Here is a 26,801-nt window from a genome sequence, read left to right as displayed (position 1 = left end):
TTTAAGGATATACTTGGCTTTTTATTGTAAATTATATAATGCCATATACTTCTTGCCATCTTTTCTGTGTTAGATCCAGGTCGGTCTGTGTCTGCCAAGAATGAGGGGAAGAATTATGTTATATGTCTAGTGTGCGCATTAGACATAGATTGTATTCAGTATTTTGTCTACACAGCAAGATGCTCGTCTCCTGAAAGATTTTGTATCCTAGACAGGGTTTACATCATGTCTGTAATGTACAGGGTACCTGGAGGTCTCTCAACATACTAGATGGAAACATCCATAGGGTTACTTTCCCAGAGAATGACATTTCTACTTCCTGAAAATGATTGATATTGATAGTTTAATGAAAGGTAAAACACTTTTCTGTTGCAATTTCTGTATCAATTCATCTACATCTCTGCTTTCTGCCCTTCTATAGGAAGCTTCATTTACTTTCTGTGGATAGAAAACTGACCATGTTCATGTGATGTCACACAGGTGCACTGCTCATTATATCACAGACAGTAATCAGAGCTGTGCACCTGTGTGACATCACATGATCGTGGACCATTTTTTATCAATATGAGGTAAACAATGAAGTTTCCTATAGAATGACAGCAAGCAGAGATCTAGAAAACCTTGATAGTGATTGATACTGAAATCATATTGGAAAATTGTGTAACTTTTCATCACAATATCAGTTATTTGCTGAATTTAGACAACCCCTATGAAAATGAAGTATAGGGTTATATTAAGCAGAGAGTGTCCTGAGAGTAAATATCAGGTCCTATCTGGCTGTTTTATGTCAATAGACTACAGATAATGTTATGGAATAGTACAGTATACCATGCTGTTGAGACCATGATTAAGCTTGTATAGCGAAACGCGTAAGTCAGTGGACCTGTAGCCGAGAATGGTTGGTTTCTCCAAACCGATGTATGCTGTTTGCTTTTAAAGAATAAAGTTTTGATCAATCAGTTCCCATGCGTGCTGGATACCTTTTTGGATGAATATGCTGTTAGACATATATGTGGACATGTTATACAGTGGCCCCTTAAGCATCTGTCAGAGCCATGGACTTCTCAGAGTGTACAATAAACAAAGGTCATATATACAATACGGACAGAGCTTTATCTTAACACTTTAGGTACTTATAGACCCTTGGTTCCCTTTGCAGGTTTGCCATTGATATTTAGACAAGACAACGCCAAAACAGATGCTGCCGGACAGTTTGAAGAACATGAACTTGCTCGGAGCCTGAGTCCTCTCTTATTCTGTTATGCAGATAAGGAGCTGCCAAACCTGTAAGTGTTCAATAAAATCCTCAAAACCTTTGGGTTGGACCAAACAGTTCTGCTTCATGAGAGGTTATGTAAAATATTTTTTTTTGTCACTAGGAGAGGACCTCATAAAATAAGAGTTGTCCCGCAATTGACACTCACAAAATAAGTGTCTGACCAGTGTTAATAGAATAGTGATTTCTATAGCAGTAAGGAAGAAACTGCTCTTCCTTAATGAGTGCGTGTTACTGGATAACTGGATTTATTTTATTTAATCCTTAGTTGCACAATGAGAGTCGGAAAAGGCATCCATCCGGATGGAATTCCAGGTTGGTGTCAGGCATTTTCCCTTGATGGAGGTAGCGGAGTAAGAGCTTTAAAAGTTATCCAGCAAGGGAACCGTCCAGGCCTAATTTACAATATAGGTAAGCACAACGGCATCATCTTCAAGGTCCTGTGCCCGAAGGCTTGTTGATGCTTATGTTATGGGCTCATTTGTGATTGGTTCTCTAGTTGCTTACTTAATATTTCTATTTTAGTAAAGAGCAGTTTTATAATTTCCCATTTCATTTTAGTTTTTCCTCTTTATTTTCCAAATATCTTTCATGTCAATTTCTCCAACTTTCTTCTCATATCATTCTTGTTGTTATTTCTCTTCTTGCCTTTTCTTCTCTTTATCCCTTTCTCCCCTTGGTCCTTTCCCTCTATTTTGCCTACCGGTATGTCTTTCCTTCTTTTTCCATTACCTTGTACCCCTGGTTATCCAACCTATACTCCTTTTATCCATCCTCCTTTCCTCATTTTGTGTTTTCTCCACCCTTTTGTATATCTTCAGTTTCTCTTGGTATTTTTTACCTTTTTTCTCTGTAGTTTCTTCCCTTCCCTTTCCCCCTTTGTCTCTCTTTCCTTTTACCTGGTCTTCTTTCTTCTTTCTCCCTTTGCCCTCCTCTTGTTTCCATATGTCCTTCCACACATTTTCTGTATACCCCTTTATCTCTTCATACTAAGAAATCTGTCACCTGTTCTAGGTATTGACGTGAAGAAAGGCAGGGGAAGATACAGAGATACTTGTATGGTCAACTTTGCACCTCGGTACCTATTGATCAACAAATCAAGTCACAAGCTCGCCTTTGCACAAAGAGAGTTTGCAAGAGGTCAAGTAAGCGCACCTAGAAAAATCACCAAAAATTCTGTTAGATACCTGGCACTTCCATGCAGTACAGTCTGACACGTCTCTTCTTTCTAGGGCACCAGCAATCCTGATGGTTATATCTCCACTCTCTCCGGCTCCAGCGTTGTGTTCCATTGGCCAAGAAATGATTATGACCAGTTACTTTGTGTGCGGTTAATGGATTTATCTAACTGTACCTGGTCTGGTGGCTTTGAGGTTAATAAAAATAACTCATTTCATATCAACATGAGGTAAATATCAGTCATTTCAGTAATAGATTGATTTTTTTTTTCTGGATATATGGCATACAAAACATAGATATGACATACAATAAGTGCATCTTATTAAACATTTTTTTTTCTTTAATCTTAGAGATACTCTTGGAAAATGCTACTTTTTGAGGGTAGAAATTACATTACAAGGCGCCACGTACCGCATCTCTTTCAGTGATACAGACCAACTGCCTCCTCCATTTAGAGTGGATAATTTCTCTAAGGTAGATTCTTGTTAAAAAAAAAAACGGCTGATGAAAGGGAGCATGTCCAGATTTAATGCTCATGCACACAAATGTGTACCAGCCTGGGCTGTAACCCAGATGAGCACACGGCCGGGAGGAGAAGGGGTGAGTGCTCCTCATACCTTCTCTCTCCATAGAGCAACAGCTTCCCGGCTTGTTCACGCACTGACTTCACTGTGACCGGGTGCCATTGACCTCTATGGAGGTGACATTGACCCATATGGTCATGTGCATGGGGTGCATTTACTTTATTCTGTAGTATTTCTGTAATGGAGCCTTATAATGGCTCTACCTGCTGCATAACTGAAAGCCACAGTCCTGGAAGTTGTAGTTTTCCAAATGCTAAAATACCCCAGCTACACCTCTACTGCCAGATCACTCCTATATTGACCCCCGACTTGTAAGTACCCTGTTTCCCCTAAAATAAGACATCCCTCGAAAATAAGACCTAGTATAATTTTGTTCAGGCTTAAAAATATAAGGCCTCCCCTGAAATAAGACCTAGCGGCAGTCACTGCAGCAGCTCCTCGCATGCCATACATTAGTATTAGTAAATCTTTTAGATGCTGCAGAAGGTTGTGACATGGGGAAGAATTCATAGAAGTAAATCACTGACTGTTGTGCTACCAGCAGCCTCCAGGATAACAAGGGTCATTTATGGAAAGTGCTTTTACTAAACATGAGAGATTAGGGCCAATGATTGTAATAGAAATCAAGTCACAAGAAATACAGCATGAAATTCAGAGTTTGGAGCGTTATAAGGATGTTAGAGAAGTAGATTTTTTTTGTTCAATGAGAAATGTGAATTCTTGTTCATGGAAAAATAAGACCTCCCCTGAAAATAAGACCTAACACCTCTTTAGGACATTGTCTTATTTTCGGGGGAAACAGGGTAACATGCCCTCCTCCAATGTCTAGGGATTGGGCAATATGCACGACTTACAGACTGCTTCCCTATAGAAGTCAGTGACAATTTTAGGAGAGTCCCAATGGGGGAAGGTACATCAAGCAACTGAATGCTGACTATTCAAACCTATTGTATAGTTACAATTTGTTTTGTTTGCTTTTTGTAACATGTTCCAATGGATTTGCCATTATTGTCTCTCTTCAGGTGCCGGTTATGTTTATGCAGCACAGTGTTGCAGAGCCGCGGTTGCGGACAGAGGTGAAGGCCTCGTGCTCTCTAGACTACGCGTGGGATGAGCCTATCCTCCCATCATACATTGCACTGACTGTGAAAGGAGCCGGCTCTTCAGAGGCCGTCTGCAACATGAATGATTTCCAGGACAGCAAGCAACTTTACTATGAAAATTTCATCTATATTGCTGCCACCTATACATTTTCAGGGTGAGATTATGTGGACTTATAGTAGTTTTAGAAAAATCTTTCATTACTTCCGAGTTCACTCCTGTTGTCTGCATATGAGTTTGTGTTTTTACTTTGTATTGTCTTATTTTATTTGTGTATGTCCCCCATGATTTGTAAAGCATTGCAGGATATGTTTGTGCTATATAAATAAAGATTTATCATTTATCTTCTGCTTCCTTCGCAGCCTGCAAGAGGGAAATGTTTTACCAGTCACTCAGTCCAAGAATGTCATCTGTGCAGAGTTGGTTCTGGATGTCCAGCCTAAAACCCTCAGAGTGGTTTTGAAGAAGAAGGTATGTATGGATAGCTGTGACAAAATATATTTTTTATGTTATACATATTTTTTCTCATTAGCACAACTTTCCCAGGTGTTTAGAGAAGGATAAACATGGACTGATTAAAATAACTTTTCAGCTTCCAATTGTTGTTCTTGATAACTTGTGCATATAAAACTTGTGTACATGTGTTATTTATTATTGATCTGCATGCTTCTTTCATGAACACAGGAGCCTGGTAAGAGGTCACAGCTTTGGAGAATGACGGGCACTGGTATGCTGTGTCATGAAGGATCCTCACCTCCTCATAACCCTAACAAGCCACCCACAACCAGATCTCTGGAGTCCTCTTTGGTCCTGGACATTGCTGGACTAGCAGCTGTTACAGACAACAGGTACAGGGTTTATTCCAATAAGTCGATAGATCGGGGTCTTCCTTTGGCACCTAAAGTAGTAATAAAAATAAACCCCATTTGTGCTAGGCAAAGCAGCAGATAAATGAAGCAAATGGCTATGTGTATATGCACTGTTCTATCCATTCCACAGCCTCAGAAAGGGAAATATAAACCTAGGGGCTAACCAATATTGTTTTAGTGTTTAGACAAGCAACCAACCAATATTCCTGGGTTTAATTCTAATTAGAGCACATTACATCGTTTAAATCTACCATCAAAATCAAGCATGATGAACTAGGGCCTCTTAGTCAAGGATCAGGCACCGTGACTGTGGTAATCTTCTTGTATTTGTTATCCACGGCCTCCTTCCTTCTACATTTTACTTAAAAAAATATGCTAATGAGTCTGAAGGATTTTGGGGGGCATTACTAGAGCTCCTCTATGCTGCAACTTCACAGGCTGTGCAGGAGCACTTCCCCCTCCCACTGTATGCTGAAACTTCTGCTGCTGTGAGATTGCATCAGGCAGGAGGAAGGGGAAGTGCTGAGGGAGTAGAACAAGACAGTGTAACAGCCTGTGAATCTGCAGTACGTAAGGACTCTGTTAACACTCCCCCACAGATGCCCTTCATGCTTATCAGAATGATTTTAAAAGTTAATATTATGAGGAAGAAGGTTATGGATAACAAGTATAGATTACCACAGTCATGGTACCTGGATCCATGATAAAAATCTAAAAATTATTTGTAACATACATCCATTTTACATAATAGATACTATACTTTTTCTTATCTCACACACGAGTTGCCACATATTGCAGTATATTGTCTGGTATAGACTGGACAGCAACACACCTAGAGTCAGGGTAGCAGATAGAGAAGATACAGACCCTATGCAGAGTTCACCCATTGAGCAATTTAGTTATCATATTCTTAGGTATGAACCACTGATGTTGCGGAAACCAGATCGACGACGTAGTACTACCCAGACGTGGTGTTTTCGGGATGGAAAATTGAGCTGCAGTTTGCCTGGATTAGTTGTCCAGGTGAGTTTTGTATGGACATCTATTGTGTCCTACCATCGTGAGTTACATACAGCCTTACAGACTTGAGTTTATTTCAGGCAAGAAATGGCATTTCTGGATTATATGATGGAGCAGAGGTTGTGCTCGGACCAGATGCTTCAATAGATCATATGGGATCTGTGCCCAAAGAACAGCAGTTTATAAACCAGAAAATGAGGCCGGGGTCTGGAGTGTTGTCTGTGAGGGTTATCCCTGATGGGCCTACAAGAGTTTTACAGGTAAATATGTGTATGTATATACAGATATAGCGGCAATAGGATTGAGCAACTATGTTATTTCTATTGGTGTTGTATTTTATTACAATGGTTGAACTACCATGGCCTCTACAGTCCGAGGATAAGTAATTGAGCAGCAAAATCTTTGTTCCTGACTGCCAATGCCTCCGATAGTGGCCATGGTATCGGGGCCATTAGCACTCCAGTTGGGAGTTTATACAAAGAAAAGGGGGCCTCAATTCTGGATTGTTCAATGGCAAGCCTAAGCAAGGTTAATGGATGTTATATATTTTTTTACCTCTGCCCTGACCTCCCAGGTATTTTCTAGTAATCCTAAAAAAAACACTTTTAAAGGAGTTTTACCAAGTTGTCCCTATCCGCAGGATAAGAAATAACAAGCTGATTGCTGAGGGTCGGAATAAAGGTCGCTGCTCCATTCAATTCTATTGGAGTGTCAGAAGATGCATATTCCAGCTACACACAAATTCACTGTCTATCTGGGTGCCAGCGATAGCCAAGCACTGTATACAGCTATTTTTCACACTCCTATACTAATGAATGAAGCAAGAGATGGGAATGTGTCCTGTCACTTCACTCATTAGTGATAACAGAACTTCCAATCTCTGTATTACTGGGGGAGGTCACGTGATCCCCATTGCTGGGGGTCCAAGCAGTTGGACCCTCTCCTGTGGATAGGGGAGAATCTGAAAACTTAACACAACCCCTTTAAGCAGCACTTACATTCTGTATTTGTATTTAGCAATACATAAGGACAGTTTCTTGCACATTCTTGCCCCTCGCTGGCCTTCTGATCTAATTACTTTTCCATTTCCAGATTACAGACTTTCAGCAGCGCAGAGCTGAGCGCCTTTCTAGTGAAATGGATGACCTTGGACAATTGGAAATTAAAAAATTCAAGAGTCCAGAGCTAGAGCAGGAGCTGGAGGTATTTATGTGGTTATGAGGAAGCGGCCATTTCTATCACATTTTTTTCAACAATAACTTTGTTTGCTGTTTTTTTTTTTCCAGGTGATTGTAAAATTGCAGGACGGAATTGGAATTTCACTGATCAATAAACTCCCGGAGGAGCTGGTGTTTGCAAGTTTCCGAGGCATTAATGTTCATTACATGCATCAAGCCTCCCATCAGGTCCTGGAACTCCATATACAAAATGTTCAGGTACAGGAACTGGAGATGTGTATGTAATAGGCTGTAAAGAAACACAAATGTAAAAGATGTGCGTAGTGGTAGTGTTTGTTTCACGGTCTTTAATAGTTGTATAATAAAATAGTAAAACGAATCTGTAGCAGCACAGGTCACTACTACAACTTACATTTGTTGATAATGAAAGGTGCAAAGGCGTGTAAGACCTTCTGAATCAAAACGTTTACACCTTCACAGTATAATTCAATATATCAAAGTGCTTTGTTGTCTGCCTTCTTTGGATCATCCTCTAATCTTCCTTGCTGTTTGTGTTCCACTCAGAAATTTCTGCTGAATTCCATCTTGCTAGTAAAGCGCCATTCACTAGTGAATGTTTACAGGTTTTTACAAAGCTTGCAGGCAAAGGGCAAGAATGCCCCATGCTGGCCCACACTACCAGCGTACAACTGGCACAGAAGCACTGATAAATCTCTCCCTGTCTGTTTAATCTACACCTTATCCCTCAATGCTACATCTTTCCTTATCAACAAAGCTCCTCTGCCATCAATTAAATCCACTGCATAGACATAGAAAATATATATCACTTTAAGGGGCTGTCACCAGCATTTACAACACTCAGTTACCAGTGACCTCAGGTAGGGTATGAAATCTGCTAAAAGAAGAACATCTCCTCTTACTCCTTTTAACAATGGAACCATGGCTTTTGCCTTTATAGAGACCGAGATAGGGGCACCTAAAGTGATTCCCCTTGAAAAAGGGACCGATCCCAAGTAAAATATGTCTTTTTTCTGCTCACATGACTCCTAATCCTAAAAAACATACTAGAAAGATGCCTATTGAGTCCTTGTTTCTCTCAGTTGCAGTCTTTGGTCTTACAGACCCTATAATTATAAGATGGTTGACTGATGCCTTCACCCTTCTTAAATCTTCTGTGCCCTTCTTTCTCCTAGGTTGATAACCAGTTGATTGGTACCACTCAGCCGGCCATGCTCTTTGTAACGCCTAAAAGTATTGAAACGGAAGAAATGGAGTCAGGACCTGCAATACAGGTCAATGCAATGAAAGTGCCCAGCAAGAATGCGCTGACCGACCTCTACAAGGTGAGAAGTCTTGTTTTCTCTGCCAGTATTCACTTGTCAGACCAAACCCTGCTTCTCCTAAGTGTGAATAATGGCCTCTCATACTTAATACCCAGCCGTGAATCCTCATTCCCCTGACCGCTAAAAAATTATAGCTGTGATTTTTGCTTGTGCCCCTTCAAAGTACCAGTTTGTGTGCCCTGCTAACCCAACCAGTGATTGCTGCTTTCCCTTCCCTCTGATAATACAGAGTTATGAGTCCTGTTTCCCCTTCTAGCGCTGCCGTATGAGTCCTACATTCCCCTTTCTCTCTGCTTTAGCCTCATAAGTTCAATTTTTAGGTGGTGAGTGGGGACTGGTGTCAATCACATACTGATAACCTATCATTTAAATAGATAATCTGCATGGAAAATCAGGGGTGATTTACTATTCCTGATTTAAGGAGGACTGTGGACATGTCTGTTTAGAAGATATTTACATATTTAATTCCGGGAGCTTTTTTCTTAGAACTCAACAGTAATAATAATAAGTTAATAAATATAAACAAATGAGACCTTGCAGAATAATAACATTGTCAGATGAATTAGCAATGAGGGCCCCCGCTCACAAGAGCTTACACTCTATGGGAGACACTACTCAGGGCCTCTATGTCAGAAAACTGGTGAACAAGCCCTGAATAAGCACAATTGCTAGCGAACTGCTGGCAATTACAATTATTTCCCCTTTGACGCCATCTCCACGCCAAGAGATGTGTTCCTGTCAAGAGACCTGTGCCTGCGCACTTGGTACAATTAGCAACCTTCAAGCCAAGCGGTCGCTAATTATCGCCCTATTATACGCCAGGTAGGACCAAAGCCTCTTGATGTATCTGGCGGCACTTGGGGGAAAGACTGTGTCATACACTGACGCAGGAACGCCAGCATAAGATGACTGTCCCCACATGTTCCTGTTTTTCCTCCTAGCCGAGTAGGTGTAAAAAATATTCAGTCTTATCAGTCCCCTTGTGAAAAAGTGTTTGTCTCCTTGTCTCCATATTGTCTGACATTGTCCGATCGAATGGCACAGTTGATGGGCGATTCTTGTAAAAATAACAGAGAAAATAAGTTTTATCATTTTTGTTATAACAGGAGGAATAAAAAAAATTCTATTTGCTTTTATGACCGATCAGTAATAATTTTTTTGTTTTTGTAGCACATGCTGATCACTGCTCAGAAATTTACAGTCCAGATTGAAGAAAAGCTACTCCTGAAACTGCTCAGTTATTTTGGCTTTGGAAAATCTGAAACAGGTATGATCTTGTGTCATCTATTCTGATACCTGCACAGATACTGGATGTTAGGTACAATAAATTACTAAATACTTTATAGAAATTGCAAGTTACAAGGTATGTTCAGCAGGGGGCGCACAAGACTTGTACAGCTGAATGAAGCATCTTGCAGGCAGGGGAGTAATGTGGCCACATAGAGAACAGCTCAGGTAAAGACTTATTCAAGGCTGCTTGGAGTAGAAGGCATCAATAGTTGAGGATAGTTGTAATATGGGCTATAAGTAGTCATACTAACAACCACTTTGGTAGTTTACATTACCTTCACGTCCGGCTGCATTGAAAAAGAGTAATCTAGAACAACTACTTTGTTTAGCGAGATGCCGCCATTGTGTGAATATAATATACTTCTATTTCCAGCATCTGTATGACAAGATGTGCTTTACTGGTTTTACTCTGATCAGTGGGGATGCAACAACTACATTTTAATAAAGAAATTATCCTACACCAAAAGTTACTACATAAAGGGGTTGGCCACTTATAGCACCCTAATAGGACACGGCCTGGGTGCCATGATTTCTCATTAGCTGCATAATGGATAGAACTAATTAAGGGTATTTTGGAAGTCGCTATGTATTTCTCTACAACATGCTTTTAACAGATTACAGTGCATGGAGATATGGTAAAAGGGGTTTTCCCACGAATAAAAGTTAGGCCCTATCCACGGGATACGGCCTAACTTGCCGATCAGTGGGGGTCTCAATGATGAGACCCCCAAAGATTACGAGCAGACTAATGGAGCAGACGACCACCATAGACATTAATGGAGCAGAATGCACAGCCCTGTGCTCCATTAGACTGAGGAGCAGAGAGGGGTGCGATGGAGGTATGTGGGACCCCATTGGACCCCTCAATTTAGTGATCTGTGGGTTGGTCTCAGCACTGAGACCCCCACTGAACAGCAAGTTAGGGCCTTTCCTGGGGGAAGGGCCTAACTTTTGTTTGTGGGAAAACCCTTTTAGCTCCCTTTAAAGGAAATCTACCATCAATTTCAAACATGGATAAATCAGGGACACTTACTTTTAGTTTAGGCACCGTTTCTGTGGTAATTTTCTTATATTTGTTATCCATGGCCCCTTTTCTTATAAAATCAACTTTTAAAATTATTCTAATGAGCATGAATGGCTATGGGGAGTTGCCAAAACCCTTCTGTGCTGCAGTTTCACAGGCTGTTACACTGTCTCCTACTCCTTCTCCCTCCTGCTCCTTCTTCACCCTCCTTCCTCTGCCTGATGTAATCTCAATGCAGCAAAGGATGTTTAACGCACAGTAGGAGGAAGGAGGAGCTCCTGCACATTGTGATAAATGCCTCATGGAGGGGCTCTGATAACTCACCGAGGAGCCCTTCAGGATCATTATCATGATTATAAAAGTTTATTTAAAAAATAAGGAGGCCATGGATAACAAATATAAGAAGATTACCACAGTCACCGTGCCTGGATCTATAAGTCCTTGGATTATCATTTTAATAGTAGATTTCCTTTAAATCATCATTTTCAATTCAACAAAAAAAGAGGACCTAGTGTCTCGGCAGGGATTCTTGACTCAATGTATTTTACAAATTTGCCACTAGCAAACTAGATTACCCATATCCGGACACAAAATTATATAGTTAAAACATAACTTTTATTTTATGTATTTGTATTGCTTAGTGCTCAAACTAGTGTTATGATTAAAAACACAGTACCATGCACTATCCTAGTCATAGATAGCCAGGCCAGATTTACTGATATTGTGACATTTCTTCAATTGGATGCTATTAAAAAAAATGTTCCTGTGTGAGGATAATTTCTCATAACTGTAATCATGCTGTCACTTAGAAATGAGATGGCTTCCTCGGATACGACCACCCCACACTCTGGCAGCGGTGGCCAGACAAGCACTATTGAGTCCTGTCTGACCACATGGATTCAGAGTTCATTACCACAGGACGGCTGTGGGACCTGCAGTAACTCCTGGACATTTCATATTCAGAAACTGTTTGTTTCTTTGTGCAATCACTCCAGCTTAGGTGGCCGTATCCAAGGACACAGTCTTGTTTCTAAGGGACCATATGACTACATTAATGAGAAATTATCTTCTCACATTTTTTTTTAATAACATCCAATTGAAGAAATGTTTATATATGGGAGATTAATGAAACTGAATATGAGTGCCCAGATGAGAATACCCCTTTAATCTTCTTTCTGTCCTGATAAAGAAGCCTGATCTTCTCAGAGAGCTCAGAATTATGCTTTGGGTAATGGAAAGCATTAATCAGTAGCCTCTTATCTGTCTGAAATGGACAACCTTAAAAAGGCTTTCAGATGCACTGCTCACTGCAAGAGTAAGAAGCGGAAAAATAGACAGAGAAGCTGCTCTAATAAAGTATATTACAACGTTTATTATTATTACCTGCTCTATTCATTTTTGAGATAAAAAAGGTTTAGTTGCACTTTAAAACATAAGATTATCCAGATTTAATAAAGGAAATGATTGCAAGTTCATGAATATTTCCATAATCGATTATTGGGCTTCCGTTATTATTTTATAGACTTTTTTGTATATGATTTTAAATAGTTTGCATCAGAGGCTTGTGAAGGAGACTCCTGTGACATGTGAACACAAACTTAGTTTTTGTGGCTTGTGAAAATATCAGAAGCACTTGGAAGCGACCGCCACTAGGCCCCTAATACATTGGCGAAAATAAAGATCTATTCATGTCATTGTGTAAATCGCGGTATTCAGAGGACGGCTCTGACATCAGACACTAATGTTCCACTGAACATTTATAAAGTACCAAATCCATTGAACTCCATGAGAAAGCCGGCGTGATTCTGTTGCACGGGTTTTGTTCTGACATTGCTTTATTAGAGGCCTAGAAACTAGTGTATTGTGATAATTACTGCAGATAAACTGCACTTTCGATGGTCATTAGTCTTACCGTGACAGCCGAGAAGGGGAGATCTATCTATTGAGACAATTGTCTCACTGTTACTTATTGGATGATGAGAACTCGCTTTGTAATGCAGAGGAGATGGGGGGAGCGGAGATGTTTCTCATTAGTTCTCTGGTGAATGGCCGTACTTGGAGCAATTGCGTTTCCTCCGATTCCTTGTTTAAAGGGGAATTCCACCATTATTTATATCCAATTTGTCTGAGATTAGGTAAGGTCTTGTAGGCTTAGACCTTCATACTATATTGAACCTATTTATGTATCAGAATATTTTCCATGGGTCACATCGATATCTGTAGAGAACCATTGCTTCATTTCATTGTGGCTCCATTGTTGGGGCAGTACAGTGATCTCTTTATGGGAAGCTTTCGAGGTTTAGTAGATTTTTATCTTCTGGTGACATGTTTTAGCTGGAATAAGCTTGAGAGCAAGCTTCATGTGCAGTGCCACAAGCTCTCTGACTCCCCCTCACCCCCATGACCACTGTAGTGGTCTCCTGGGTGTACACTAGAGCTGTCACTCCGTACCAGGAAAGTATTCTGAAATATTTAGGGCCCTGCACTTAAAAGGGTTTTACCATGTTTATTGCATAAATTATAGTAGAGCGTTATTTATATAGGGTCATCATAATACAGATGAATTGGGGAATGGTATAGGCCTGCCTGAAAAGACAGGTGTTTACGGCATGTTTGACAGTTCTATAGAAAGGTATTAGCCTGAGTTCTAGGTAGTGTCTTCCAGATATTAGGTGCAGCTTGGGAGACATCATGAAGAAGTGAGTTCCTAAGGATACCGGATCATATCTGATTGATGGGGGAATTGAATGAAGAGACAGGTAGAGCATATATCCTTCTGCTCCAATCTATGGGTATGTCGGAAATTGTAGAGCGCAGCAATTGGCTCTCCAATATTCTCATTAACTGTCTATGTGGGCAGCACGGTGGCTCAGTTGGTAGCACTACAGCCTTGCAGCACTGGAGTCCTGGCTTCAAGTTCCATCCAGGTCAACATCTCCAAAGAGTTTTTATGTTCTCTCCGTGTTTGTGTAGGTTTCCTCTGGGTTCTCTGGTTTCCTCCCACACCACATACTGTTAGGTTGATTAGATTGTGAGCCCCATTAGGGACAGGCACTGGTTTGGAAAGCTGTGTGCACTATATAAATACTGGAATTATTAATATTATGAGAGTGCACATAGATTGCAGATCTACAATTTCCAACACTCCCAAAGAATTGAATTTAGTGGCAGGACACATGCTCTACCTATCTCTTCATTCAATGACTAAGAAAGGGTCACCAATTCACATACATTTTGGTGGTCTGTTCTCATTATCAGTGAAGGGTTCCAGCAGTCAGACCCAAATGTAGCCTAACAATAACACCCAAGGTGTGCCTGTAGTCTGGCAACGGACTCCTTTTGGGAAAAAACCCACCAAATCTATCCACGTGTGTGTATAGATAGGGAGATATCTCTAACATATGTAGAGAGATAGATATGTTAGAAATTCTGTTTCTTGTATCATTTTAGAACAATAGAAATGTCATGTAAACTAAAATAATCCAATCATAATGAAAACCCACAGCTTCCATCGTGATATTCACTCTCATTATACTGCAGAACAGTTCTTTGCATTTTACTATGTGACAGATAGGGGTCTTCAATAAATACGTAATAAATACACATCACAAATGCTCATTTGATCAGGTCATGTGCAGCATGTCCTCCGCTCTGCCTTCAAGATCTTTTCCTATTTATAAAAGCCATCTGTACTAGATCTTAGTCCATGATTTGTTTCCATTCATGTAGAATCTGCTGGCACAACATACTTTCTTTCTCAGTCCCAACACTTATAGTGCCAATCACCTCCAGTCATTATCATTGTGATGGTAGTGATTGTCATACTTGGGATATACATATTCTTCTTTTTGGCTCATTTTTGGATAATTTCTCTGTAGTACTGTATCTGTTTATAGGAGGAATGCCATCCTTAGTGTCTTAGGAGGAAATAAACTCATCCTAATGGTAATGAGTCTGCCCCGATAGAAAGGGTTCGTTATCATTACTGGGCCAGCAGAATTTCTCATAGGATATTACCACAATGACACTGAGCTCTGTGCTGCGGCCGCGCTCTCCTGCCTTTGTAGAGCTGCGTCTGACGTTAGCGCAGCACAATAGATGGAAAAAGGTGAAAAGTGCATGCTAACACTGTGGGGACTGCGGATCATGAGATAGAAGCATTATTGAAGCCCTTACAAGTTGTTATTTAGCCCAGACATTCTGCTAAGCCAGAGTTCTGGCAGGACTTGAATAGTGAGAGTGCAGAACAGATTGCATAATGCTGTCATTGAATGGCCAGGGCAGGCTGGGAGGAAAGCTGTTCAGGGGATGAGAGAAGGAAAAAAAACAGCTTAGTCGTTTAATTAGCCAGCACATCACAAAGCCCCGCTCAGCACTGTGCCAATAGCACCGAGCAAGAATTAAAATCTGCAGGATGAACTGTATTAGCTGGGGTGGCTGGTGAGGTCACTGAGGAACCCTGTATGTGGGGGTAATGACCCGAACCCCAACACTGAGCATTGCAGATCCAGCTTCTCCGTCCCTGGTGATCGGCCACTCAACAGGCCTGCGCAGCCAGATGGGGCTGTAAAATGTTCTTGTATGGTTCTGTTTAAAGCATAATTGAACTTTTGACTTATAAAGAAATATGTCCCTGTCCCCTTCTTTTTCCTCCGTTCCTCAGAACCTGTCAGCAGATTTTGACCCCCCTGACTAACAATGCCTTCTGATAAAAGGGTTACAAGTCCTCCCCATATTGCCTAAAATTATCTGCCAGTGAGGCACTGTACCTTAATTACAGGAATTTTTCTGATCTGCAAATTAGCTTTTGTGACTTATGTCTGGTATCTGTGACTCTTCTCTCTCTTTGGCTGGCAGTGAACCACGCCCCGTTATTCTGACTGACAGCTCTGTGTCTCTTCAAATCCCTGCATTGCCTCCTTGTACTCAGGGACCGTCTGCCAAGATTCAACTATAGACATATAAAGCTCCATGTACAGATGGGAAATATTGTGTACATTTTTTTACACGGTGCCTTGTGTTACATTCATGACATGTGACCAGTGACATCATCGCAGGCCCTTTAGCCTTCTTAGAATAGCATACTCTAGACCAGTGATGGTGAACCTTTTGGAGACTGAGTACCCAAACTACAACCAAAATCCACTTATTTACTGTGAAGTGCCAACATGGCATTTTAAGCAGTAACTTATTGCTACCTGTTCTTAGACATCTTTCAATCGAATCGGTCGCCTGAGGCCACCAACACTGTTGAAAGAAGGAGGGCAAATCAGACTCTCGTTGTAGCTTCTCTCCAGGATCTCTCTATAAAGAAAGAATGGAGAGTCCGGCAGGGTGACCTTCAAAGACATTGCAGCTCCGTCAACACCTTCTCACTTTTCCCGCAGTTCCAAAGAAGTGTCGCTTAAGTTGCCTGGGACTGCAGGAAGAATTGGTCCCATTTGGTGATCTCTGTCCTGGGGCGATGGTCTGAGTGCCCACAGAAATGGCTCCGAGTGCCACCTCTGGCACCCGTGCCATAGGTTTGCCACCACTGCTCTAGACCATGTATGTGATTACATGAAATCACAGTAGCCTGGTATAGAAGTCCATGGAGGCAGCTGTGACATCATGTGGTCAGATACATGCTTGGGTACAGTTTTCTATTATTAAAAGGCTAATGGACTTGAGATGTAACTCTGGTCACATGAAATGAACAGTGACCACTAAGGAGGCATTAGGCATGGGTGTCAGTCAATTAATAGAGCTCTATAGGAACCTGTCACTGGCTGGATATGTGCAAATGTGGTGATAGGTTCTCCTTAAGCAATTTGTGTAAATCAGCTTTCAGTCGTGTATAAAGGTACCTGATGAAGTGTCTGACTTCACCCAGTCACTGGGTAGTCTTATCTAAAATTAAGGTGTCAGAAGTCATGTCCTCGACTACTATAAAGGGCAGGGGTGGGACCTATGCCCTAGTACACAGAGCAGGGGCGTGACTTATGCCCTAATGCACAGGGCAGGTTTGAGACTTATGAAATAGTACACAGGAAGGGGGTGGGACTTATGCCCTAGTACACAGGGCACGCTTGGGACTTATGCCCTAATACACAGGGCAGGGGTAAGGCTTATGAAATAGTACACAGGAAGGGGGTGGGACTTATGCCCTAGTACACAGGGCACGCTTGGGACTTATGCCCTAGTACACAGGGCTGGGGTAAGACTTATGAAATAGTGCACAGGGAAGGGGTGGGATTTATGACCTAGTACACCGTGCTGGGGTAGGAATTATGCCCCAGTACACAGGACAGGGATTGGAATTATGCCCTAGTACACAGCGCAGGGGTGAGAATTATACACTAGTATACAGGGCAGGGGTGAGAATTATACACTAGTATACAGGGCAGGGGTGAGAATTATGCTCTACTATACAGGGCAGGGGTGAGAATTATGCTCTAGTATACAGGGCAGGGATAAGAATTATACACTAGTATACAGGGCAGGGGTGAGAATTATGCTCTAGTATAGAGGGCAGGGGTGAGAATTATGCTCTAGTATAGAGGGCAGGGGTGAGAATTATGCTCTACTATACAGGGCAGGGGTGAGAATTATGCTCTAGTATACAGGGCAGGGGTGAGAATTATGCTCTAGTATACAGGGCAGGGGTGAGAATTATGCTCTAGTATAGAGGGCAGGGGTGAGAATTATGCTCTAGTATAGAGGGCAGGGGTGAGAATTATGCTCTAGTATACAGGGCAGGGGTGAGACTTATGCTCTAGTATAGAGGGCAGGGGTGAGACTTATGCTCTAGTATACAGGGCAGGGGTGAGAATTATGCTCTAGTATACAGGGCAGGGGTGAGAATTATGCTCTAGTATAGAGGGCAGGGGTGAGAATTATGCTCTAGTATAGAGGGCAGGGGTGAGAATTATGCTCTAGTATAGAGGGCAGGGGTGAGACTTATGCTCTAGTATACAGGGCAGGGGTGAGAATTATGCTCTAGTATACAGGGCAGGGGTGAGAATTATGCTCTAGTATACAGGGCAGGGGTGAGACTTATGCTCTAGTATACAGGGCAGGGGTGAGACTTATGCTCTAGTATACAGGGCAGGGGTGAGACTTATGCTCTAGTATACAGGGCAGGGGTGAGACTTATGCTCTAGTATACAGGGCAGGGGTGAGAATTATGCTCTAGTATACAGGGCAGGGGTGAGAATTATGCTCTAGTATACAGGGCAGGGGTGAGAATTATGCTCTAGTATACAGGGCAGGGGTGAGAATTATGCTCTAGTATACAGGGCAGGGGTGAGAATTATGCTCTAGTATAAAGGGCATGAGTGGGGTTTATGACTTTTTGTAAAGGTGATTTGTGATATAACTGATTGTAACAAAGAAGGGGATTTAGTGTCCTTCAATTTAGTGTTTTGGTTAGCATTGAACATATCTATACATTTTTAACGTTATAATAATCAGATAATAATTCTGAAATATTTATTAAAGGGGTATTCCAATTTCAGCAAATTAATATTGTTTGAATAATGAAAAGTTATACAATTTTCAAATATGCTTTCTGTATCAATTCCTCATGATTTTCTTCATGTCCTTCTATACGAAGCTTTGTTGTTTACTTCCAGGGGACAGAATTCTGACCATGGTCACACAGGTGTACAGCTCGTTATAACCCACAGCTCTGATTACTCTCTGTGATACTAACGAGCCGTGCACCTGTGTGACCATGGTCAGAATTCTGTCCCCTGGAAGTAAACATAAAAGCTTCCTATAAAAGGACATCAAGCAGAGATCTCCAAATCTGTGAGGAATTTATACACAAAGTACATCGGAAATTTTTTTAATTTTTCATCATGCAAACAATAATATTAATTTGCCGAAATGAGAACGCCCCCTTAAGATGTTTTTTTTTTTCGCATTTTTTTATCATTTTTCCTTTTTCTTCCTTTCAGAAGTTGAGAAGTGGGATGAAAATATCCACGAAAAAACTGGAGAGGAGAACTCCACCCCAGTTAGATATTATTTTGAAAATCTGAAAATTTCAGTGCCACAGATCAAGCTGAGTGTTTTTACATCAAATAAGCTTCCACCTGATCTTAAGGTAAATTTCACGTTTAATGCTGCTTCAAGCCTTGCCTTCTTTTTTTGTTATGTTTTTCACGCGCGTTTTCTGCGCATGCTTTTGACGCGCAGAACTTGCATTGCACTCTGACCCATTGTAACCAATGGGTCTTTTCAGACTTGCATTTTTTTCACGCACACACGCGCAGGTTTTTTTAACGCACGTTTAAATCTCGACATGCTCTACTTTTGCAAGTCACGCGTGTGAAAAACGCACCATACAAGTCTATGGAGACGCATCAAAAACGCATTGCACTCTGAGACGCATGCAAGTGCAATGAGTTTTTTACACATCAATTGCCATAGAAAAGATAGAGCTCAGTCCTGAGTCTGCGCATTTTCTGCGCGTGAAAAACGCATTGAAATTGCATTGAAAACGCGCGTGAAAAACTGAGACACTAAACAAACTCTGACTGAAAACTGATTGCACTCTGATGCAAAATGCGCGTTTTTCACTGACCAAACCCTGATCGCACCCTGATCAAACTCTGACGTGATCTGCAACGCACGTGTGGATGGGGCCTTAGAAATCATGCTGGTCTTATTTTGATATTTTGAGTCACCTTTATCAGCGTGTTAATTTAACTCTGAGTGCGCCACTTGAGTGGATCACAAATATAAGACCACTTACCTTTGTCAGCGATCACAGCCTCCAGATGTAATGGGCATGGCGCCACATGCACGCCTGGATTTAAGGTTTCTTCCATTCTTCTATGCAATGAGGCATATTGGCCTCACATCTGCAGATCCCGCATCGGCAACTCCTCTCACGTTGCATCTGGGGGAATATCATGTCTTCACTGCGCATGTGCCCTACCTAGCCGCAACACGCAAAATGTTTTTTTTGTGTTTTTTTCTTTTTTGTGACTGTGTAGAGGGCGATTTGGGACACCAAACCACCAGTGCATAAGTACCTCTGGGTGGTTTAGTGTCCAAAACAGGTTCCTTTTAATAAGAGCCCAGAACCTCTTAGTGAATCTGGTTTGCCGTGTGCCAACGAGGGGAATATTAAAACTGCCACATGATAGCCCCAGTTGAACCAACTACGTCACTATCATATCTTTTGAAATCCACATTCCGAAGAAAAGTATCTTTGTGTTCAGAATATGGGTCTCTATAACATTCTGATATTGTTTGCATTAGATGGTAGACTCCCTTGTATAAGGCCTTGTACAATGTTAGCGGGATCAGTTGCTTTTTTCCATTACTTCTAACAGCAAAAATTATGCTGGCAGCAGATCTATTTTTTTGCATTGTAAACAGAAATGGGAGGAAAGGGATCCTCATATTTCCCTGGACGAATCTATGGGAACAGAAGAGCTTCCATTTACCATAAGCATTAAGTTACTCCATAATAAGAGAATAATTGACACCTATGCATTATGTGATGTGTTTTACTAGAAATCTATCCCAAATATAGAATCCTATGATTGTCTCCGCTTCATATACTGCATAGAACTGTAGCATATTCCGGCAGCGTTCACTCCGATATGTAAGGAATAAAGCAGATAACTTATGTGGTGTCTGGCAATGCTGCGCTAATGGACATTGTCTCTTCAAACCCTCCAGTCACACAAGTCTTGCTTTTCCACTGTCGTCTTATCTTATTGAATTAATGCCCCCAAATTATTTTCTCCAAGTACAGATGTTAAAGTTTCGTTACAAGGTCTCGTCACGCATCATTTCTTCAAAAGTAAAACTGCGGTGACCCAGAAGAGGGTTTTCACACACATCATTAACTTTCATAGTTTTCTGCTCCATTAAACTCCCTGTCCCTGTCTACAGGTGGTAATATCAAGTAGGGCTAATACTAACCAGTCATGTCTATGGACCATGAAGCTAACACACTTTTATATGTTAGGCATGTTTGCTTTTTTTTTTGGAAACTTAAAAATGTAATCATTCAAAAAAAAAAAAGTAGCATTACCTACAAATCTGTAAAATTGGACAAGGACCCTCATTAAGCTTTATTTTCCTTTAGGCATTGAAAAGCACTCTGGGATTCCCTCTGATCAAATTTGAGGATGCTGTGATCGATCTAGATCCTTATACAAGAGTCCATCCTTATGAATCCAGGGAGTTCATTATCAACGATGTCCTTAAACACTTTCAAGAGGTAAGTGATTTTCCACAGAGCTTTGGAAGAACTCAAAACTAGTCCCATCTTGTCATCTACACGCTGTAATTGAAATCAAAGGGAGACAATGGCCAGCTTTTATCCGGCTAAACTACTAGCACCTCAGGTAGGGTATGAATCTTATTTTAGAATTCCCTCAATCTTCGGCCATAGAATACTCTATCTTCGGCCATAAGAATGGCCTGCAACATTATTCTCTATGGAGAGGGGAGGGGAGAGTAGCACTCGCTTCTTCTCCTCTCCAGCACACACGACATGTGCCCACACATAGCTGCATGCACCCTACATTCACACTAACGTGCTACGGGACGATGCTCGCTCCCACCCCTCTCCATAGAGATACATGGCGTACGGCACCATAATACAGGGAAAGATAGGACATGTCCTATCTTTCCCCCACTACGGAGCGGTACACGTGCGGCACTGTAACATTCTGTGCGCCCATTGCCGGCCTATGGGGGACATACATACGTCCACAAGCTTGCAGCCGTATATAGTCCCCCAACGATCGTGTGAATGAAGCATAGTCTTAGCGTTAAAACTCATCACCATCCTTGAATCGCTATGATGCTTGGAGTCCGTTTGTGAAATTTGACCAACACATGGTCCATGATTCATGGACTGATCACGGCCATGTGTCTCTGGCCTCTTGAAAGTGAGCGGTGCTGATATAAGAGATGCAAAATTTTATATGTATATAAAATGATGCCCTTTCTTACATGCAATATTTGGCTATGTTCATCCCACATGTGTGCTGTACATTTATTTTATACTTACACGATATACTTCATTTTGTACAAACACTATCCAGGACCCTTTTTTGTATCCTAGCCTAATTTGTGGCTATTGCTTTTCAGTGCCTACGATCCCAAAACAGAGCCTCACCTCTAGGCCACTCTTGGCATGTCTCCCTAGCTCGTCTTTAGTTCTCATTAAAATTTAAGTACATACACATCAGCATGTGATGGCGCTGCGGAGTTTGAGATGTCTGACTAACCTCCTTGTTTTATTGTGTCTCAAAGGAGTTGCTCAGTCAAGCAGCAAAAATTTTGGGCTCTGTAGATTTCCTTGGCAATCCAATGGGCTTGTTGAATGATGTGTCTGAAGGAGTATCCGGTCTTATAAAGTATGGAAATGTTGGCGGCTTAATCCGAAATGTCACACACGGCGTTTCCAACTCTGCTGCAAAGGTACTTGTCTAAGATTTATTTATGGAGGGAGTCGCAGGAGATGTAATGTCTGTTTTACTGATCTGTATTATGCAGCTTAGGAGAATGACTACACTGCATGTGTCATGCCATATGTCATTGTCATTCCCTGGAAGTACATGAGAGCTCCCCTTATACAGTTACACACAGCAGGCCTCAAGCAGGGGACTCATATTTTAGCAGGGCAGCTATAACTGCAGGCCTGGTTAAAAAAATTAATCAACCATCAGGATATGGAAACCACAATTTGCTATCTATGTGAAGGATATTTATTATTTTATGTATTTTGAGATAAACTAGACATAAAATCCATTGTGTTGGTTACAGCAACTGTATTCTAATCTTAAAGGACATCTACCACCAGGATGATATATTGTAAACCAAGCACACTCACATACTGTTGTGTGTGTGTCCCGGCAGGATTTTCTCTTCTTAAAGCTTCCTATTACCTTGATGTTAAGAAAAAAGGCTTATAAATTATGCAAATGAGCCTGACAGGCTCTGGGCTCCATAGGTGTTAATGGAACCTGGAGCCCCTCAGGCTCGTTTGCATAATTTTTAAGCCTTGTTTCTCTTAAAAAAAAAAAAAAAGGGCATAGGAAGCTTTAAGAAGAGCAGATCCTGCCAGAGGGTGGACACATCAGTATGTCAATGTGCTTGGTTTCTAAACTTTCATCCTGGTGGTAGATGTCCTTTAAATGACATCTTCCACCAGGATGAAGGGCTGTATGCAAATGAGCCTGAGGGGCTCCAGGCTTTATTAACAACTATGGAGCCCTTCAGGCTTATTTGCATACACCCCTTCATCCTAGTGGTAGATGCCCTTTAAAGGGGGTTTCTTATACAGTCATATCACTAGCTGAAATGACTATTTCATCATGGAATGGAGTGCTGTGGGCCTCCTACCGATTCAGTGAATGGAGGGGAAGCAGCGCTACTTCTAGTGTTCTAAGCTTTCTCCACAAATGAATCTGAAGAGGCAGCCCTTTTCTAAGTGATTGTGACTGTTCTGCAGTTCCCTGTTTGGCCAGTGGGATGGGATCGTCCCTTAGAAAACAACTGGTCACTAACCCTCTAGGACAGTGATGGCAAACCTTTTAGGGACTGAGTGCCGAAACTACAAGCAAAAGCCACATATTTTTCACAATAACTCACAGGTTTCAAATATATTGGCGTCCAGGGGACACCAATGCAGTAGAAAGAAGGAGAAATTCGGATTATTATTGTAGGTCCCCTTAACAGGATGTATCACAGGTCTGGAGAAGGGTCTACAATCATAATCCAGCTCTGTCAACACCTCCTTGCTCCTCCTGCACTTCAAGTCACTTTAAAAAAAGGCTGAACGTGGCACGTCCTGGGCTGCCTGTGACTGCAGGAGGAGCTGTTAAGTCCTGAATGGTGAACTTTGTGCTGGGTGATGGCCTGGGTGCTCACTTAGAGGGCTCCGAGTGCCACCTCTGGCACCCATGCCATAGGTTCTCCACCACTGCTCTAGGAGATACAATACCTCATGGGATGTCGGTTCTTCAGTGTGTTGGACTATTCATCTGGGCAGGTTACTTTGCTCTATTTTTGATGTCCGTCTGTACTTGCTGACAGCAGGAGGCATGACTGGACAAATATTACCTGAATGGATGTATGAAAGTGGCACAGTATATCCTGCAGACATGAGACGTAAAGCTACACGTGTGAAGTTGCACACCCTGGTATTGCCAGCATATCACATGCCACGTGTCATCATTATAAAATCATGAATGTATGTCTTGTTTGGGGAAACTTGGCTAAAATATAAGGGAATGTCCCTGAAGCAGGAATCCTACACGTCTGGTAGATGTCTAAGCAGTGGTCATCAAGAGTGGAGCGCTTATCTTCATGTCCTTCACCGGTCTCTGGTTTAATAATCTGTTTCTGAAAAGAGCAGAAACAGGACATCCTGGAGAATTCCCTCTAGGATTCTTGACCATTCCTTATCCCTAAGCCTCATCAGTCTGGTATTATTATGTATCCTGCATACAGTGAGTGGTGAGACTAGCTTCAGTCCATCAAAGTCACAGTTTTTACTTGATATTGCTGTTAAATTGAGTTCATTTTCCACCTGCTGTGGTTGTCAAGAGTCTTTATATCTAAAAGGACATAATGGTATGCACTAAAGCAGTGATGGGGAACCTTTTAGAGATCGAGTGCCCAAAGTGAGACTCAAAAACTAGTTTTTACCAAAGTGCCAACACAGCAATTTAGGCAGTAACAAACTTATTGCTACCAGAATCTTTGAGCTCCAATCTGACACCTTCTCACTCTTCGGACAGGACCAAGCAGCACAGGATTGGTCACTTTACAATAGCAGGGCACTACTTGGACCACCTGAGACTGCAGGAAGATGCCATGTCTGGCAAACTCTGTGCCTGGGAGACAGCCGTGTGCCCACAGAGATGCCTCCGAGTGCCATCTCTGGCACCAGTGCCATAGGTTCGCCACCACTGCACTAAAGCCTTTCCATGGCCCTACATAAATACAGTGTCCTCATTACTCTCATTGGTTTACCAGACTCATGTTATCTTGGGTGGGTCTGTCCTCCAAAGTTCTAGTCTTCTGGTGGACCAAACTTCACATACAATGTTCCCTAAATTTCCTGCACATCATCATTCAGAGGTGACCTGTGACCACTTCTGAGTATGTTAATTTATTGCATTGGATTTCATGAAAGTCCATGATTTCTTCTTTTGGACCCCAGGTGAACCAGGCCAACTTTTAGCTTCCCCTCCAAATTCAATTTGAACTTCAGCACTGCGCAGTATTTCTTTTTCAAAGTATTGAGTAGTTTAACAGACAAAAGCTAGTCACCTGGCAGGTGACCTGCTTAAGTAAAAAAAATTTTGTTGCCTAAATTGGTCTAAAATGTAACCTGATTCATCCTTCACCCTGTAGGTGACGTGCTGCTTGCCGGCTCACAATTTTTATATGTTCCTTTGGTGAGTCAGCCATGACAGAGCCAGGTGTGCCACATACATCAAAAGATGCTCATGAAATGTGTTTTTTTTAATGTACTAGTAGTACATTTACGTATTCAATGATAATAGTGCAACTTTCATAAGTTGGTAAATGTTTGGTCTGTTTCTCCATCTCTGGACGCCCTGGTGGAATTTCTGGACAAAAGATCATTTAGTAATGCAATGCTTTTGCCTTAAGCACATTTTCCAAGTAAAAAATGTTACTTTGCACAACGGTCTATAAATAAGCCTTGTCATTTTTAAGACCGTCAGGCACCATCTATTCACGGAGGAGCCAATGTGACGTAAACAATATTGTCCCTGGTTTTATCGTTAGTAGCAGATTTCTGACGTGTTGCCCTGGTTTCCCTTATTCACTCTTCATTCTCTTTAACTTTTAAGACCTAAAGACTCTTAAAAAGACGGCATGAGTTGGAAGGGTGAGCCGTTTATGAGTTGTATCTGGTTTGGCCATTTTATGGCTTTTTTCGGTTTTATAGTGCTGTTGTTTGTGCTGGTAATGGCTTTTCCTTGTATTCTGGAGCAGGCAGTGGGTAAAATGCCTTCTCTAAAGTGAGAGAGGTTCAGCATATTTAAATTGGCATTCGACAGCAGGTTAAATAAAGTTCACCCTGCTTGGATTTAGCTCCGCTGTCTCCCTCTTCTGTTCTGCTATTATGGCTTGACATTTTTCTATTTTCCACTTGGATCCTCATCAGTCAGTGCGGATGAGTCACTTTTTTTGTGATACAATCCTGTTGCCATTGTTTTTGCTTTATCTGTCATTATCAAAATGCTATAACCTGGAACGCAGGTAGGTTGCTGCTAATATTCTAGCATTTATGTGAAGAGGGTCCTAAATAAAATGCTACTGGCCCTTTAATCAGTCCGTTGGAAACACTGAATGGAGGCGTTAATAATTAGCAGATGGCAGAGCCCGAAAGGCCTTCTGTGATGTAGCCAGGAGCCCCTGAGGTTTTTCTCTGAAACAAAGCTATTAGAAGCAAAAAGAATACTGTTTCAGACAGCGCATGCCAGCATGTAAGTGTGCTTAGTTTAGAAGCACTGCATCCAAGATTTGCTGTAACCAGGCAAATCAATATAAAACCACAATAAGTACCTTGTAGGGCCGGTTGCAAGTGTGCTGGACATGTCTTTATAATGTGAGAATTCTGCCTGCAGCTAGAAAAATTTACTTCTATTCATGGTCCGCTCCCAGTCAGGGGGGTGGGGTTTTGAGAACAGCAGTCAAGCATGCGCCAGCCGTATCTTTACATAACCACACCTTCGTAGCCGCAGCAGGGCCTGTCTCCTGGCTTCTTGTCCTCTCCTTGGCCTGCTGCGATCCTGTCTCAATGCGTGGGAATTGAGTCGAGACGGAGGTTACAGGGAGATAAGGTTATGTAAAGATGAGGCCGTGAGGGCCGGTGCCTCCTTGTCTGCTGTGCCCAAAACCCAACCTCTCTGACTGGAAGCAGAACCATGAATATAAGTTT

At 41.7% G+C, this 26,801-nt stretch overlaps 1 protein-coding gene across 2 annotated transcripts in view; it reads left to right on the top strand.

Moving 5' to 3' along the window:
- Positions 1 to 26,801, top strand: part of VPS13D (vacuolar protein sorting 13 homolog D) — a 134,391-nt gene that overhangs the window by 54,061 nt on the left and 53,529 nt on the right. For both annotated transcript variants that reach the window (XM_072156176.1, XM_072156175.1), the window contains 17 exons: positions 1,160 to 1,286; positions 1,545 to 1,687; positions 2,291 to 2,421; positions 2,509 to 2,684; positions 2,806 to 2,929; positions 4,062 to 4,297; positions 4,503 to 4,611; positions 4,825 to 4,988; positions 5,924 to 6,032; positions 6,110 to 6,289; positions 7,122 to 7,232; positions 7,316 to 7,465; positions 8,401 to 8,550; positions 9,721 to 9,817; positions 18,805 to 18,953; positions 20,955 to 21,089; positions 22,133 to 22,300. In XM_072156176.1, coding sequence (XP_072012277.1) covers positions 1,160 to 1,286; positions 1,545 to 1,687; positions 2,291 to 2,421; positions 2,509 to 2,684; positions 2,806 to 2,929; positions 4,062 to 4,297; positions 4,503 to 4,611; positions 4,825 to 4,988; positions 5,924 to 6,032; positions 6,110 to 6,289; positions 7,122 to 7,232; positions 7,316 to 7,465; positions 8,401 to 8,550; positions 9,721 to 9,817; positions 18,805 to 18,953; positions 20,955 to 21,089; positions 22,133 to 22,300 — 2,459 coding nt within the window. The remainder of the gene's footprint in view (positions 1 to 1,159; positions 1,287 to 1,544; positions 1,688 to 2,290; positions 2,422 to 2,508; positions 2,685 to 2,805; positions 2,930 to 4,061; positions 4,298 to 4,502; positions 4,612 to 4,824; positions 4,989 to 5,923; positions 6,033 to 6,109; positions 6,290 to 7,121; positions 7,233 to 7,315; positions 7,466 to 8,400; positions 8,551 to 9,720; positions 9,818 to 18,804; positions 18,954 to 20,954; positions 21,090 to 22,132; positions 22,301 to 26,801) is intronic.

The sequence above is a fragment of the Engystomops pustulosus genome, chromosome 6 (genome assembly GCF_040894005.1).
Source record: "Engystomops pustulosus chromosome 6, aEngPut4.maternal, whole genome shotgun sequence".
NCBI lineage: Eukaryota > Metazoa > Chordata > Amphibia > Anura > Leptodactylidae > Engystomops > Engystomops pustulosus.
Note: the sequence above shows the minus strand (reverse complement) of the source record. Positions and strands in the feature narration are given on the sequence as shown.